This window comes from Medicago sativa, chromosome 6 (assembly GCF_051527215.1).
Source record: "Medicago sativa cultivar Bolivia chromosome 6, Bolivia_mono, whole genome shotgun sequence".
Taxonomy (NCBI): domain Eukaryota; kingdom Viridiplantae; phylum Streptophyta; class Magnoliopsida; order Fabales; family Fabaceae; genus Medicago; species Medicago sativa.
In genome coordinates this window covers 40940425-40956660 of record NC_140754.1, presented here as the reverse complement: position 1 = coordinate 40956660, position 16236 = coordinate 40940425, and the positions used below count along the sequence as shown (strand labels likewise).

General features: G+C 34.0%; 5 protein-coding genes and 1 pseudogene across 5 annotated transcripts; 5 read left to right on the top strand and 1 right to left on the bottom strand.

The window, feature by feature from the left end:
• Nucleotides 1-1695: 1695 nt before the first annotated feature.
• Nucleotides 1696-2677, bottom strand: LOC146915159 (albumin-2-like). The gene has a single exon (XM_085717693.1). The coding sequence runs from the start codon at nucleotides 2588-2590 to the stop codon at nucleotides 1898-1900; it is 693 nt and encodes a 230-aa protein (XP_085573819.1). The 5' UTR covers nucleotides 2591-2677; the 3' UTR covers nucleotides 1696-1897.
• Nucleotides 2678-4358: 1681 nt separating this feature from the next.
• On the top strand, nucleotides 4359-6840 carry LOC146915158 (uncharacterized). The gene is made up of 5 exons (XM_085721261.1): nucleotides 4359-4416; nucleotides 4652-4717; nucleotides 4952-5031; nucleotides 5714-6728; nucleotides 6779-6840. Exons 1-5 carry the CDS (start codon nucleotides 4359-4361, stop codon nucleotides 6838-6840), a joined length of 1281 nt encoding a protein of 426 aa, XP_085577387.1.
• A 17-nt stretch (nucleotides 6841-6857) lies between these two features.
• Nucleotides 6858-8334, top strand: LOC146915157 (uncharacterized). Its single transcript, XM_085717690.1, has one exon. It carries the CDS (start codon nucleotides 6862-6864, stop codon nucleotides 8332-8334), a length of 1473 nt encoding a protein of 490 aa, XP_085573816.1. The 5' UTR covers nucleotides 6858-6861.
• Nucleotides 8335-8437: 103 nt separating this feature from the next.
• Nucleotides 8438-9219, top strand: LOC146915156 (uncharacterized; annotated as a pseudogene).
• Nucleotides 9220-9396: 177 nt separating this feature from the next.
• On the top strand, nucleotides 9397-11675 carry LOC146915155 (uncharacterized). The gene is made up of 2 exons (XM_085717692.1): nucleotides 9397-9663; nucleotides 11077-11675. The coding sequence occupies exon 2, from the start codon at nucleotides 11079-11081 to the stop codon at nucleotides 11673-11675; it is 597 nt and encodes a 198-aa protein (XP_085573818.1). The 5' UTR covers nucleotides 9397-9663; nucleotides 11077-11078.
• A 51-nt stretch (nucleotides 11676-11726) lies between these two features.
• On the top strand, nucleotides 11727-14786 carry LOC146915154 (uncharacterized). The gene is made up of 4 exons (XM_085717691.1): nucleotides 11727-11873; nucleotides 11964-12254; nucleotides 12346-12447; nucleotides 14178-14786. The coding sequence occupies exons 1-4, from the start codon at nucleotides 11727-11729 to the stop codon at nucleotides 14637-14639; spliced, it is 1002 nt and encodes a 333-aa protein (XP_085573817.1). The 3' UTR covers nucleotides 14640-14786.
• Nucleotides 14787-16236: the final 1450 nt, after the last annotated feature.

The window sequence follows — 16236 nt, the reverse complement described above, 5'->3', positions numbered from 1 at the left end:
TCTACTTGTTGAGCTAAAACCAATAAACAAAGTTATCCAAACAATAAACTTTGTTTTAACTTTTTGTAGACACACAACCATTTTACTGCTTCAATTGATACCTCTCATTGATTATAATCAATTAGACTGTGGATGAATGAAAATAGACTAAGCAAAAGAAAGAACGTCTTTTTACTGTTTTTGTTTGGATAATTTGGTTTTAGTTGTTACCAAATTTATCTTTCTCTCATTTACAATGACTTCTCCACCGATCAGAGTCAAGTCTATTATAAGAGGTTGGTCTCTCACAACGTGATAAACCAATGTTCAAATTCAGATTAAGAGAAGTGTTTACATTTATTTAGTGTTGACCGTAAATGGCGGAGCCACTTACAAGTGAGGGGATGCAGATGCATCTCCTGAATTTTCAAAATTTGCACATGCTTCCTGTATCTAGTCAAAAGATTATGCACCTATAGGCCATATGAATGACACGGCCCAGTTTAATTACTTGTGTTTGATACTTCCTTTTATAGTTTTTCCTATCTTAAGGCACTTACTTGCTTTTAAAACTACATGCATTTGATACATTTCTTTTACATTATTTTCTTTTTCTTCTTTTACATTATTTTCTTATTAATAATTTTTCTTATTAATAATTGAAGTAAAATTGAGGTACTTTGGGGATCGAACCTTATTAATAATTAAATTCCTGTTGAAGTAAAATTGAGGTACTTTGGGGATCGAACACAATACTAAAATTGAGGTACTTTGGGGATCGAACACAATACAATTCCTATAAGTCATTTGAGAATCCTTTACCACTAAACTAAGTATGTTCTTGTGTTAAGATTTTGCAAACATAATATTACTTAATATTTCATATTTTTTTTCATAACTTAATCCTCCTTCCATCCAAAATTATATGCATAAAAATTCACTTTATTTGTCTCAAATCATGAACAAAAAAGACAAGTTTTTACCCTATTTAGTCATGTTGTTTACAAACAAATCATCTTTTCCAAAATAGTTTTTTACTTATTTTCATGAAATTAAATACAAATTGTACTTAATTAACTCTCCCTCCTATTTTCTCCACAATCAATAACCAATGAAAATTATTTTTACTTCTTCTTATGCAACTTATTTCGAGTAGAACACAAAAGATATACACCAAATTATTATGTTTTAATTTTTTTATTAAGCGTGAATTGATTATTTTTTTTCTTATATTTTATGACGTAGGGAATATGTCTTTCTCCATCTTTTATTCTCTTTTTTCCTTTTTTTCCTGTTCCACCTCAAGAGACTATAACTATAATAACTTTGACTCAAAAAAATTATGATCACCGATTGCTTATTATTTATGATATTCATTTTCATATTCAAACTTTCATGTGATAAATATTGAAATTAGTTGTTTGATTGGAAAAAATGACAAGTTTATAAACTTAGTAGTTTAAATAAATGATAAAATTAAAATAAAAAATAACTATATAGACCTTTGGTATCTCTAATGAATTTAAAATGTCTGAACCCCTGATCAAAGATTCTGGCTACGCCATTGCTGACCGTAGCACGAATTAAGAAAAGGATGTGAAGGGGAAACCGGAAAAATGGAAACAGTCAAGTTCCAACCATCTATTTTAATCTAATGAGTAATAATTGATTCTCACACTATCACATTGGAGAAGTAAACAAGCATCATATCATATGTAGGGCAAACAATGGGAAACCACACTTTTATTACATCAAGGAACGGAACACAAACCATGATACACACATGTTACATTAATGATTGATGCAAACAAAGAAAATAAACATGAACAACAACCTTCTTTATTTTATTTTAGATTCATTCACATTATTATTTTAGAAGTTTTAGCAAGACTATCACTGCCGCGAATGCCGGTATTGACTAATTCTTCAGAGGAATTATGTCCTGAAGAGACTTCCAAACATCAAGAGTTGACCTCACACCCCCCATAATGTAGTCATCTGATCTTCCTGGTGTAAAAGTGATACGTACAAAGTTATCTCCTTTGAAAAGGTATGCTTGATTCGGGATATGAGAAGCAAAAGCCGCATCGATTCCCTTTTCAAAGATCGTGTCTCGGAAACAAGTAAACCCGCTATTGATGTCCCTGATAATTTGAACAAGACTATTCGTGCCATAGTCTATACGAGCATACTTGTCTCCTCTGAACAAGTAAACCTCTTTGTTCAAAGTTGACCTGAATGCAGCATCTATTCCATGTTCAAACCCCGTTCCTTCTAAAAATGGAAACATTTCCGCAATTTTCATAGGACCTGAGATTATTTTGTCTTTGTCAGTGTGTGGAACATATTCTATCTTAGCACAAAGACCTTGATAAAAGACGAACGCCTCGTTGTCATCGGTGTCAAAGGCACAATCTATTCCATTGCTTCCAAATTTTGTATTATCAAGCGATGGAAACCCGTGACGAACGAAAGCAGGTCCATACAAAATCTTATCGTTGCTGGTTCCAGGAGCATAATCCAAAAGCAAGACCTTATCATTGATGAAAAAGTATGCTTCATTGTTCCTGGATGAACGAAATACAGCATTTATGTAACCAGATTTTGTCATCTTAGGTATAGTAAGGATAGTGGGCAAGGAGGAATTTTGTTCTTGAGTTTTTTTACAATTCAAGGAAGGTTTTGTGAGCAAAAACAGGGAAAGGAAGAAGGATATATATAGACACACAATGATAAAATAAAATCCTTAATTAATTCTTCCAGCAGTTGTTGCACGTGGTTTAAAATTACAAAATTACAAAACAAAAAATATTGTTATTAGAGGTAGATGTTGCACGTGGTTTGCAGCTGCTTATATGTTGACCTCTTGTATCCATATCAAACCTTTTTCATTTTTTTTATCGTTACTTTTAAGGATGGCATGTGATGAAGATAAGAGTCAAATGGAGTGAGAGAATTAAACACAAGAATGTGGAGTTCATGAATTGCGAATTAAATATTTAATAAAAATAAAAAATTATTTTTGAAATATTGTGTAAAATCTAAAAATATTGTTTTCTAATTCGATTTAAAATCTTATTAAAATTACTATATATGTAAAAACTATACGTTTGAAGATCACCATTACTATATATTTAAAATCTTATACATTTTTCTTGTGTGATAGTCCTCCGGTTAAATTGATTGATGAAGATGTGGTAGTTTAGAATTCAGTCGAAGCACGAGTAATAAAGTTTGATAAAAAATTGCTGTATCTAAAAATCAAACTCAATTTTCTCCCCAAAAAGAAATTTTTTTTTTTGTTAAATCTAAACAAGTTAAGAATATAATAATAGAAATAAATATCACATGGGACACAGAAAATGCTATATCCGACAATTTTAGCTGGCAGCACGCCTAATTTTAATCAGGGTATTTTTTAATTACAGGATTGGCATGAATAAATAAGGCTTTATTTAAACAAACCTGTTTAATTAAAAGCATGGTGTTTAAACAATTAACATAAGGGCTATATGATTGCAACTTAAGATTAAGATTGGTCACATGCAAACATGTGTACTGTATTACTCCCTCCGTCTCACAATATTAGTCGTTTAAGGTTTGTGCACGATTATTAAGAAAATGATTAATTGTGTTGATTTCAATGGTAAAATTAGTAGCATTTACTAAAACACCCTTATTAATTGTAGTTAATGGAATAGTTAAGTTGGATGAAATTCAATAAATAAGGGTATAATAGTGGAAAAAAATAATAAATGCTACATTGATATTGTAAAGTGACAATTATTTTGAGAAAAAGAAAAAATGCTAAAGAGACAATAATTATGAGACGGAGGGAGTATAATTTTGGCTTTAAAGAGGTTAAGCGTTCAAACGTGTTTTGCACGTTAGTTTAACTTTTTTTTTTTTTTTTGCTTCAATTAAACATTTACTAAAGGCAATACATATTCATGTGTTTCACGGTATTTTTATATTTTTTACAGTTTTATGTATGGATGAAGTTAGAAGAGGGATCAACAGAGGTTACGGTCCCTTGTGAACTTCAAAAAAAAAAAAAAAACTTTACTAGTATGATATAATGTTTTTGGTCTCAATTTTTGTTGTTGTAAACTTTATATAATATTGTATATTGACCTTTTTTTGACTTTAATATTGCGTATTAAACTCCTAAGTTTCTAAGCTTTATTGCACTAATTCTTAACTACAATCTTTAACTGTTTAACACCAAAATACAAAGTAGAATTTTTTCTACAATTTATAGAAGAATCGTAATCCTTAACTAGAATTTCAGTTATGATTCCTCCTTGCAATTTTGCTTATCAAATCACTGTATGCGAGCCACTACCACTACAAGAAATGTTACGTTTTGCCAGGGAATAATGCCAGGAGCTGATGCTCCTGGCAAATTTGCCAGGAGTAATGCCAGGGAAACCCCTGGCAAATTGCATTTACAAACTTTACAATAAGCCAGGAGCAAACCCCTGGCAAAGTGCAGTAACCCATGGCAAATTTTCGGCGGGAAATTTTAATTCAAATTTGAGTCCCAATAGTCAAAGGGAATCTCTGCATTATGCAGAAGATTTGACAAAATTCTGAATAGCTGACATGCCAGGGGCTGAACCCCTGGCAAAATGTACAATTCCCTGGCAAATTGCTGACAACTTTTTTGTAGGCCTGCGCCTATGTGTTGAAGTTGGTGACCGAGCCTTGCCAGGGGTAGCTCCTGGCTGGGCTCCTGGCAAATTGCAGATCTATAATATTTGCAATAAGAGCACCGTATCATTCATTCATTGAGGCATAACTCTTATACAGATAGAAAAAATGCCTCTCAACCTTAGAAATTTTTTTTGTTCTTTCCCATCTTAATTAAACTTATTTCATTAGGTATAACTCTTTTCACTTGTTATAATTTCATGTTATATTTTTTGATTGCTTATTTACTTATTTTTTTCACTTATTTAATTTGCAACAGTGACCAAGTTTATTGCCTCTTGTTGTTCCCTTGCCATCCTTGTTGCTGTTTGGATCTGTTCTATCATCAAGCTTCAACAAGTTAGTAGTTTTTTCTACTTATAAATACTATTGATATGGATGATGTTATAATATTTTCATGTTCAAGTTTTTTTTGAAATATATTTCAATTTTTTTGTAATAAAATTTTTAAAGAAATTTTTTTTAAGGTAAAGCTGTTAAAATTAGGAAAAAAAATTGTGTAAAAAATAATTTTTAACTACAAACTATTCTTAAGTAAAGAAATTTGTTTATTAAAATCAATTATGCGTTAAAAAAATTACCGCTTAAAGAAATTTAGTGCAATTTAGTATAAATACTATTGATATGGATGATGTTATAATATTTTCATGTTCAAGTTTTTTTTTGAAATATATTTCAATTTTTCTGTAATAAAATTTTTAAAGAAAAAATTTCTAAGGTAAAGCTGTTAAAATTAGGAAAAAAAGTTGTGTAAAAAAATAATTTTTAACTACAAACTATTTCTTAAGTAAAGAAATTTGTTTATTAAAATCAATTCCGCGTTAAAAAAATTACCGCGTAACGAAATTTAGCGCAATTTAGGTTAGTTAGTAAAAATAATAATTTAGTTAGTAATATGATTTGCGCGTAAAGAAATTTAGTGCAATTTATGTTAGTTAGTACAAAAACAACATTAAGTAATATTTTAATATGTGAACGTTATAGTTTAATTACTAATCTTTTAAATATGTGAATGTTATAGTTGAACGTGACAAAGATGGAGTATTATCAGCATTATCGTAGTTGGATGTATGACAAAACGTTTCCGGGAAGAAGAGGATTAAAACCCCATTTTGTCCAAGGAGTTCACAGATTTATTTCATGGGCATGGGGACAACAAGTTTGTCAAAATGAGGGAGGGATAAGATGTCCGTGTCTTAAATGTGCGTGTAGATATATAAAGACTGACCCCAATGAAGTAAAGAAACACTTGGAAAAAGTTGGATTTATGCCTAATTATTGGGTTTGGATTTATAACGGTGAACAATTTCAAAATTTTGGGGCGGGAGTCAATGCACAAGCTTCAAGTAGTGGAATAAATGTGGATGACAATGAGCAATTCAACATGATGAATGATATGGTCGCTGATGCTTTAGGTGTGGAATTGTCTTACAATGATGATGTTGAAGATGAACAAGGTGAAGAAGCCCCAAATGAGCAAGCCCAGAGATTTTACCAGTTGTTGAGTGAATGTAATGTCCCGCTGTTTGAAGGGTGTACGCAATCAAAGTTATCAATGTGTGTCAGACTTTTAGCTCATAAGGCAAAGTATGGTGTTGCTGATAAAGGTGTGGATGAAATTACGGAGATGTTGTTGGATGTGACTCCTTTTAAAGAAAATTTGCCAGCAACTTATTATGACGCTGAGAGGTTGGTGATGAAGTTGGGATTAAAAGTTGATAAGATTGATTGTTGCATAAACGGTTGCATGTTGTTTTATGACAATGAATTTGGGAAAAATGACGGAGCATTGGTGGAATGCAAATTTTGTGAGAGTCCACGGTATCGTCTAACCAAGAGTGGGAGGATTCCGAATAAGACAATGTTTTACTTGCCAATAATACCAAGATTACAAAGATTGTTTGCATCGATGAAAACTGCTAGGCATATGACGTGGCATTATTCAAACAAAATTCCTGGAGTCATGCGACATCCATCTGATGGTGAAGCTTGGAAACACTTTGATGAAGTATATCCTGATTTTGCAGCAGATCCTCGTAATGTAAGACTTGGATTGTGCTCTGATGGTTTTACTCCATATATCCAGGCATCAGCAAAACCCTATTCTTGTTGGCCGATCATTGTAACCCCCTACAATCTCCCTCCTGAGATGTGCATGACAAAGCGTACATGTATTTGGCGTGTGTTGTTCCAGGGCCAGATAACCCTAAAGCAGGCATAGATGTGTTTCTAGAACCTTTAATTGATGATTTGAGGAGGTTGTGGATTGGAGAATTGACATACGATATTTCAACCAAACAGAATTTTCTAATGAGAGCATCTTTGATGTGGACAATTAATGATTTTCTAGCGTATGGCATGTTGTCTGGTTGGAGCACCCATGGAAAAATGGCTTGTCCACATTGTATGGAAAATAGGAAGGCGTTTACTTTGGACCATGGAGGGAAGAGTTCGTGGTTTGATCATCGTTGTTTCTTGCCTCATAATCACCCGTTTAGAAGAAGTAAGAATGGCTTCCTGAAGGATACGAGAGTAGTAGCTGGCCCGCCCCCAAAAATCACATCAGAAGAGGTGTGCACAAGAGTTAGTGATTATCCTAAAGTCACTGATTTTGGCACAACTATCCCAATACCAGGATACGGAGTTGACCACCACTGGACAAAAAAGAGTATATTTTGGGACCTCCCTTATTGGAAAGATAACTTGCTCAGACATAATCTTGATGCAATGCACATTGAGAAGAATTTTTTTGACAACATATTTAACACAGTGATGGATGTTAAAGGGAAAACAAAAGATAATGAGAAAGCCAGAAAAGACTTAGAAGTGTATTGTAAAAGAAAGGACTTGGAGTTAAAACCTCAACCGAATGGTAAGTTGTTGAAACCCAAGGCAATATACACTCTAACTTCCGAAGAAGCTAAGGCAGTTTGTCAATGGTTGAAAGATTTGAGAATGCCTGACGGATATTGTTCTAACTTGGGCAGGTGTGCCGATGTTAAAACTGGAAGGGTAAATGGAATGAAAAGTCATGATAATCATGTTTTCATGGAGCACTTACTCCCAAGTGCATTTAGTTCACTGCCTTCCCATATGTTAAATCCACTCACTGAGATCAATCAATTTTTTAAAAACATTTGTGCTTCAACTTTGAGAGTCGATGAACTTGAGAAATTAGACAAGTTAATTCCAATCATACTCTGTCAGCTTGAGCAATTTTTTCCGCCAGGTTTTTTTGACTCTATGGAACATCTTCCGGTGCATCTGGCATACGAGGCTAAGCTTGGCGGGCCTGTTCAATATAGGTGGGTGTACCCTTTTGAAAGATTCATGGGAGATTCAAAACGATCCATTAAAAATAGGGCTAAAATTGAAGGATCAATCTGTGCTATTTACGTTCATAAGGAAACCTCATACTTTCTCGGTCATTACTTCATCGACCGTGTGCTTGTTCCAACCACTACACGAAATGAAGTTTATGTTGACAGTGAAAGAGACCCGTTGACCTTATCAGTTTTCAATCTACCTGGTCGCCACTCCGGCAAGGCGAGGGAACATTGGATGGTAGATCCGAAAGAGTACCGATCAGCTCATGTTCATGTCTTAATTAATTGCGCGGAGGTTAAACCATACCTTGAGTGAGTATAAAACAAAACTATTACACATTTTTCCCATTACATTATTTATTAAGTTAAAACACGTCTAAATTTGTTTTTAATTTTGGTATAGGAAATTTAATACCTTTTATGAAGAATTTGGTGATGATTCGCCTGGTTACATACATGAATATTTTCCTGGTTGGTTTAAACAAAAAGTATTCGATACCGAACCAACGGATCAAATACTTCGTTTAAGAGGTTTAGCTCAAGATACCGAACCACTGAATATCATACATACTTCGTAAATGGGTATAAATTTCATACCCAATCATGGAGTGAGGGGAATAAGACATATAACAGTGGTGTATATGTAAAAGGAGTTACAGAAGGAGGTGCAGATGACTTCTATGGCGTCATCAAACACATTTACGAGTTATTTTACAATCAGGATAAAGTGGTGTTATTTTATTGTGACTGGTTTGATCCCTCGCCTAGGTGGACAAAAATGAACAAAATAAGCCACAATGTTGACATTCGAGTGGACAAAAAGTATAATGTGTATGATCCGTTTATCATGGCACATAATGTTAGGCAAGTGTACTATGTTCCTTATGCCCCAACTCAACCACACAAACGAGGGTGGTCAGTTGCAATCAAAACAAAACCAAGGGGTCGCATCGAGATTGAAGAACCAACTGATGAAGTTGAGCAAATTGATGAAATTTCAAATGTTAATGAGATAATTGAAGTTGAGCCGGTTACAGGTTGGCGTGATGCACAAGTTGAAGGGGATCATGTTGATCCTACTGTTTTGTTAACTCCTAATGAAGATGAAAATGATGAGGATAATGTTGGTTTGGAAGAGCCCAATATTGAAGGGGATCTGGATGAAGGAGATGAAGTCAATGAAAGTGTTTTTGGATTATAATTAATGTATTGTTGAATTATTATAATTGATGTATTGTTGACTTAGTTTTATATTGTTCTAATTGTAATGATATTATTTTCAAAATTAATGAATATGTCGTTGTTTAATTCATAGTAGTTAATAGCGGCAAATAGCGGAGCAACGATACATAGCAGTTTAGAACCGCTATGTACCGTTAATGAAAATACAAGATTGTCCTTGGTTTAAAAAAACAAAACAAGGTTATTTTGGACATTTCTCATAAAACCCTAGAAAGCTTCAGCTTTCCTTTTCTTTCCTTCATTCTTCCAACGCATCTCAGTCACACTCCCAAGCGGCGCATCTCAGTGTCACTCCCAAGCGGCGCATCTCATCTTCTCAAGCTCAGTGGAAACGCATCTTCCTTACTTCACCACAAGCTCATCCTTACTTCAGTAGAAACGCATCTCATCTTCTCAAGCTCAGGTTCGAAATCTGTGTTCTTCTTTTATGAATCTTATATGAATCTGTGTTCTTCTTTTGAATAATGCAATATGATCTATCTTGTTGGTTAAACAAGTTTCTTTAAGCATTATAACGCATTGTAAATAACATAAGCACTTCTGCTATAAGTTGTAATTAGGTCACAATACCATAGTTGGGAGTTCATATTCAGGCTAAAGGAAAAGTATTTTCTTTGATAGAATTGGTTTATAGTATATAGGAATCTGATGATTTTTTTTTCAAGGTTCAAAGTATTTTAAATCTTGATTGGTTACAACTTCTTCTATATTGAAATTAGTATTAATCAGACGATATAGTCTGAGAAAAAAAAAGTGATTAATATCGTATTGAAAATTGATAGTTTAATTCATTTTGGGACTGTTTTTTAGATAGATTATTGTGGAACACATAAAGAAGTCTTCTTCTTTTTTTTTTTTTTTTTTTAATTTCTTTCTTGGGAGTAGCTTCTCAAAAACTGGGAAAAGGTGATGTTTTTCAACCTTTTATTGAATAAAGACATAAAATGTTGTTAATTTTATTCATTGGAGTTGGTGGATTTTTTTTAAGAAAAATTCAGATATTGGTTAGATTTTGAATGTGAAATGTCATTTAAAAGAAGTAACCATCATGGCATGCCACGTTCACAAGTATTTTGACCTCTATAGCATTTGTTCAAGGGATGGATCTCTAGTTTCAAAAATGAAGTTGAGAGGATATTAGTTGTTGTTGAATTTTATAGGTTTGAGTATTAATAGTTGGTGGTTTAGCAACGAGGTTAAATGTATTAGTTAGTTGATGGTGGTAGTTACATGGTTGAATTTGTTTATTTTCATCATCCTTTCTTTAATGCTTTTAGCATAATTTAGCATAAAAGCTAGTAAAGCCTTTTAGGTACAAATGTTAAATTGAGCAATACAATAATAAATGAAACAAAAATATTGGTGAGTTCTCTGCATTGTAAATAAAATGAACTTGTGGTTGGGTTTTGTACTTTGTGTGATTATCTTTAAACAACTCATAATGAACACTACTTCAATTTGGTCCACCGCCACATCTTCCACCGGTTTGCACGGGCACTATATTCTGATACTCTGTATCCTGTTAACTTGTTTGCTCCAAACTCAATCTGTACAAACACTTCAATTTTCATATCTCAGTGTGAACATTCTCATATTTTATATTTTAACGACATTGTTTATATTTTAACGATGACATTTGCATGTGTTAAACAAGTAATTGTCCTTGTGTTCAACAAACAAACCCGTCTTTATAAACATGTAATTGTCCTTGTCCTTGAGCTGATATGATGTTTTTTACTACTGGTTTGAGTCTTTTTACTACTGGTTTTTTACTACTGGTTTTGATATGATGTTTTTGTTATTGATAAATATCTAGGAATGCCTCCGAAACCTAATGGAAAGAGCAAGGGCAACAGCAGGAAGCGGTATAATACTCACTTAGTGGACGCAGCGACAGAGGCTAGATTAAACCCGATGCCTGTCATTTCTACTGCATCTACTGCATCTGCTGCATCTGCTGCATCTTCTAGCCAGGGATCACCTGGGTCCTCCCAGGCTAGTGTAGCTGCTTCTGCGACGGCTTCTGCTCCTCATCCCACTTACATGTGCCCTCCAGTACATCCTGGATATTATGGCACCATACCTCCTTATGGGACCTTCCTTCCTCCGAGCTTTCATTTACCACCATATTCAGTCCCACCACAAAACCTTCCCCTTCCCCAACAACAACAAATCCCTCCACAACAAAACCCACCTTTTTCCCAACAACAAATCCGTCCACAGCAAAACCCACCTGTTCCCCAACAACAACAAAACCCACCACAACCCCAACAACAACAAAACCCACCACAGCCCCAACAAGAAAATGTGGTTGAAGAGGGTGGTGGAGAGCTGGTGTTGTTTAATGATGTTTTCCCGGATTATCCGAGAGATTCTCGTCGTCGATTCATCTTAAGGCCTAGTGGAAACTCATAAGTTCAATTTCAATTATTTTATGTATATTTTAAGTTGTAATAATGTTTAATTATGAGTTTATATTGTTTCAGATTTTTGCCTTGCAAACCGGCTGCTGAAGCAATCAGATCCATCATTCATAACTGCTATCATCACTTTTGGAAGACATATGGTGATGTGGATGATAATGAAAAAGAGCGCTGGTTTAGGCTCTTTCAGGTTACTTCAAATCTATATCATAATTTTTATTTTATTTCATATGCACAATTGTTATAGTATACTAATTTTGTTTAATATGTTATAATGCAGACCAAGTGTTCTTGGGAAGCTGTGTATAATGATATAATGAAGCGTAATTTTCATATCAGAGTTGCTGCACGTATTTCAGATTTACTTAGAAGAGCCCGTATGCGGTTTGAGGAGACAAGAAAGCGGCCACATTGGATTGGCCCGCCTATCTTTGATGAATTGGTTAAGTATTGGGTGTCTGAGGCATTCAAGGAAAAATCCGACAAAGCAAAGAAGAACCGGGCGTCGGAAAAGGGAGGATGCATTCACACTGGTGGTTGCTTAAGCAACGGAGAGCACGCTGAGCGTATGGTAAAAATAATATACTTTTATTTATTTTTCCATATCATTTAATTTTGATTGTTTTAAATCAATACTAAATTTTATTTCTTGTGACAAATAGGCTAGGAGGTTACGTCGGGATCCGTTTATTAACGAGCTTCACGACGAAACGCACAAAAATAGGTCCGGCCAATACTGCGACGAGCGTGCTAGGAGTGTGCAGGTAATCTTGTCGTATCTCTCAGTTTTGGTTTTGCATTTTTGCACTATTTTTGTTGCAGTTTGGTACCAGTTCTGTCTTGTTTGTCATTTGGCACATTTTTTTTAATCCGAATTGTGGTCTGGCCCCAACTTTTGCTTAACTGAAATTTGGTCTCGACTCTTGTTCTAGATATGATTTGGCCTTGCCAGTCTTCACTATGAAATATATGATTTGGTTATATTTATCTTTCAAATGATACGTCTGTAACAAGCTTAAGTGTGGTAAGCTTTAGCTCAAGGGAGAGTATTTGATGATACGAAACTGAACGGTGCTTTGAAGTTAGTTGAAATAGATAATGTGATCTCAGATTGTATGAACTTAATGTCATCAATGATAAATTTTAGATTGTTTTTTATTTGTAGAGCTAAAAATGTTGCAGCTCATAGTCTTGTAGGAATAGCTAAGAGTATTGGCTCCAAAAGTTGGGTGGGAAATGTCCCAGAACCTACTGCCTTAATTGTATGGTCTGATGCTTTGTCAATCTAATGAAATGAGGTTTATGTCAAAAAAATTGAGGATTTTATAAAAGGCTCAAATTTTGTTGTTTAGTTTTTTGTGAATTATGATCGATTGTTGGTTTAATCCCTAACTCCTTCCCTCACCAGAGTTTTATCATAAGTCTTATTCCTAAAGATGCAACTCTTGAGATAATTATGTGTGCTAGTTTTGAAAAATTTGAGAAAAATCAGGTTGAGATACTTCTTCATCGCATATTTGCTTTATGAAAGAATAGAAAAGGATGAAACATCATAGTTCCATATCAATTTCATTTTTACTGTTGTTGAATTTCTCTGATTGGTTATGAGATTGTGTATTGACATCCGAAGAATTGAGCTATGTAATGGCCTCGTTGCTGCTGATATCACAATCATCTAATGTTATTTCTTAATGTATCATGAGTCTTGTTATCGCATCCAACCATCTGTCCGCGGTAATTTTAATCGACTTTGTTGATTCTTACAAGGATCTTCCCTGTTATTGCTTATGAATTTGTGTTATAGATGTCTTGCGGCAACTTTGGACTTCCTCTGTATCATTCATCACTTTCATCATGACACGTGAGCGGATGTGTTCCGTTCTTCATTGCCTAGAGACATGGCCTAAATAGATATTATAAGGCTTGAGTGACCCTTACCTTAGTACTCAGTTTTGTGGGATTGAGTTACAGCCGCGTCTGATCCGAGCATGGAGGATTGTGATTTTTTTTATCTATGCAATATAGTACTATTTTATATCTCTGATTAGCTGACTCTACACATTTTGAGCATGTGCATTCTGCAGTATGATTGCATAATAGAAACTTAACTTAAGCCACTTGATTCTATATAGTTTTCATATTAGATATTATAATAAGCATTGACATAATTATAGAATTTAGAACTTATCACAGGTTGCACCAGCCAATGTGTTCTTAATCTTTATATAAACATAAGCTTATACGTATTTTATTTCTTTGAGAGATCCTATAAGAAATTACAACTTGCCAAACCTGTTATGTGATTGCAAGAAAACTAAAAATAAACAAATGTGTGCAATTGATGTACATGATAAGTGCCATTCTTATGATTAGTTTCCTTATTTTTTTTATTATCAAAATTAGTTTCTCTGTTTAACTGCACTCTCCTTACACTGTTTCTCTGTTATTATCCTTGCCAGTTCTGTCCTTAAATATTTTGTTATTATTTGAACAGGAGGAGTATGACCGGCAGCTTGCCGAGGCTATTTCTAATGGGTCTACTGTTGATTATTCTTTGACCTTCAACACTTGGAAAAAAGTTGCTGGAGACAAGAAGAAGGGAAAGCTATATGGTCTTGGTAACTTGGCTGCTAACTACCGGAAGGGTAGTGTTGCATCAACCCTAAGACTAACCCTCAATCATGGTGAAGGGTCCTCCCAGCAGCCTGAGCTGACGCCAGAGATGCGGGAGCTTATTCACCGTTTGACGCAAGAGCAATTAACGCAACAGATGGCAAGTCAAGCGGTTGTTATACAAGATTTGCTTAACCGTCAAAGGTCATATGAGGAGCAGCTGGCACAGTTTAGGCAAGCCCAGGCTCAAGGTCCCTCCCACACTAGTGCGCCGCTTTTAAGTCCCAATGTTGAGCCTTATCCGGTAGATGAGGAGGATGATGAGGATCATGATGAGGATTGAAGTTTATTGGCTTTATCTATTTCATTTCTAGGTCTGTAATTTGGGGAAGTTTCTTATACTTCCCAGCACAATTCCTACTCTTGTGATACTTATGTTGTGTAGTATTTGCACAATTTTAATTTCAATGTTGCTAGACAATATTTTATATTTTATGTGTGCTATTAATTTAATTGCCAATAATTTTTATTACTAAAACAATTTTTAAAAAAAGCAATTTAAAAACGTTTATTTTAAATATTTTAATAATTAAATTGAATTAATTTTCGAAAAAAATTTAAATTCTGTTTAAAAATTATTTTAATTATTAAATTTTAATATTTTGAATTTTATAACAAATAAAAAACGTTCTTTTTTTATAAAATTCGTATACAATTTTCCAGGGGTTAACCCCTGGCAAAGCGCCTGACATCTTTCTGAAAAGGATTGACATGACGCAGACTGTGTTCTGAAAAGGTCTGCAAATGACTGCTTTGGACAGAAGGCGTCAGAAAAGTCTGTGTTCTGTTTGACGCATTTTGCCAGGAGTTGTGCCAGGGTCTTTGCCAGGAGCGAATTTGCTAGGAGCTAAAGCCCTGGCATGTTCATTTGCGATGGGCATATTTGCTTGGGATTCTGCTCCTGGCAAAGCTCCTGGAAAACGTCCATTTTCCAAGGCTTTAAGCATTTTGACAGGGCTTCTGCCCCTGGCAAAATGCAACATTTCTTGTAGTGTACCAATGATTAATTCGTCGTGATTATTGCATCCTCCTACGTTAGCATTTTTATTGTTTCATATTTTCTTTTTGGGTTATTCGAGATCCTCTAAGTCTCGCCATTCTCTCACAAACTTCAAGGTACTTGTCTTTCTTACATCCTTAAAATTTCTTATAATTTTGAATATTTATCAATTTTGAATATATATCAATTTTGGTACTTGTCTAAGATTTTTTTGCCTCACAAAGGAAGACTTCCATAATCAGAGTTTATAAATAAATTGTTATGTGTTTACATTTTGTACTCAAAGAGAGGTAAACTAAACCTAAAGTTCAAATGACTTCTGGTACTTGAGAAATTTTAAGATATAAAGTTTGCCATAATTTCCTAATTCTTCTTAGCTTCTGTTGAGTACCAAAATGCTTTCCTTGATGTTCAAAACCTGATGTTTCAGAACGAATAACTTGACTTTGAAGTCATAATTTAATTATATGGTTCTACACACTTGAACGCGCATTAGAGTACCCAATTGTTCTTTCATACATTGTTATTATAAAAACTTTAGAGACATTTTTTTAAAACCCACTTTGTTTCAACACTCTCCCCATTTGTGATGATAACAAACTTATGTATAGAAAGAACAATTGTCTAAGTTAATTAACTTAACTCATCAAAAAGTGATGTTTTTAAGCTTTCCCAATGTCTAATTTGGATTAATTAAGATAGTAATAATTCATTTAAATCAGGTACATCTAAACCGGTGAAAATAGAATATATTGCGTCTTCTTCCTTTGAAGAGCTCATATGGTGTTTTGTTCAATATATAGGTCTGATATATATTCTATTCTGAATATGACATGTTGTTTCTACAACTTTTGCGCATAATTGCTTAGCCATATCAATT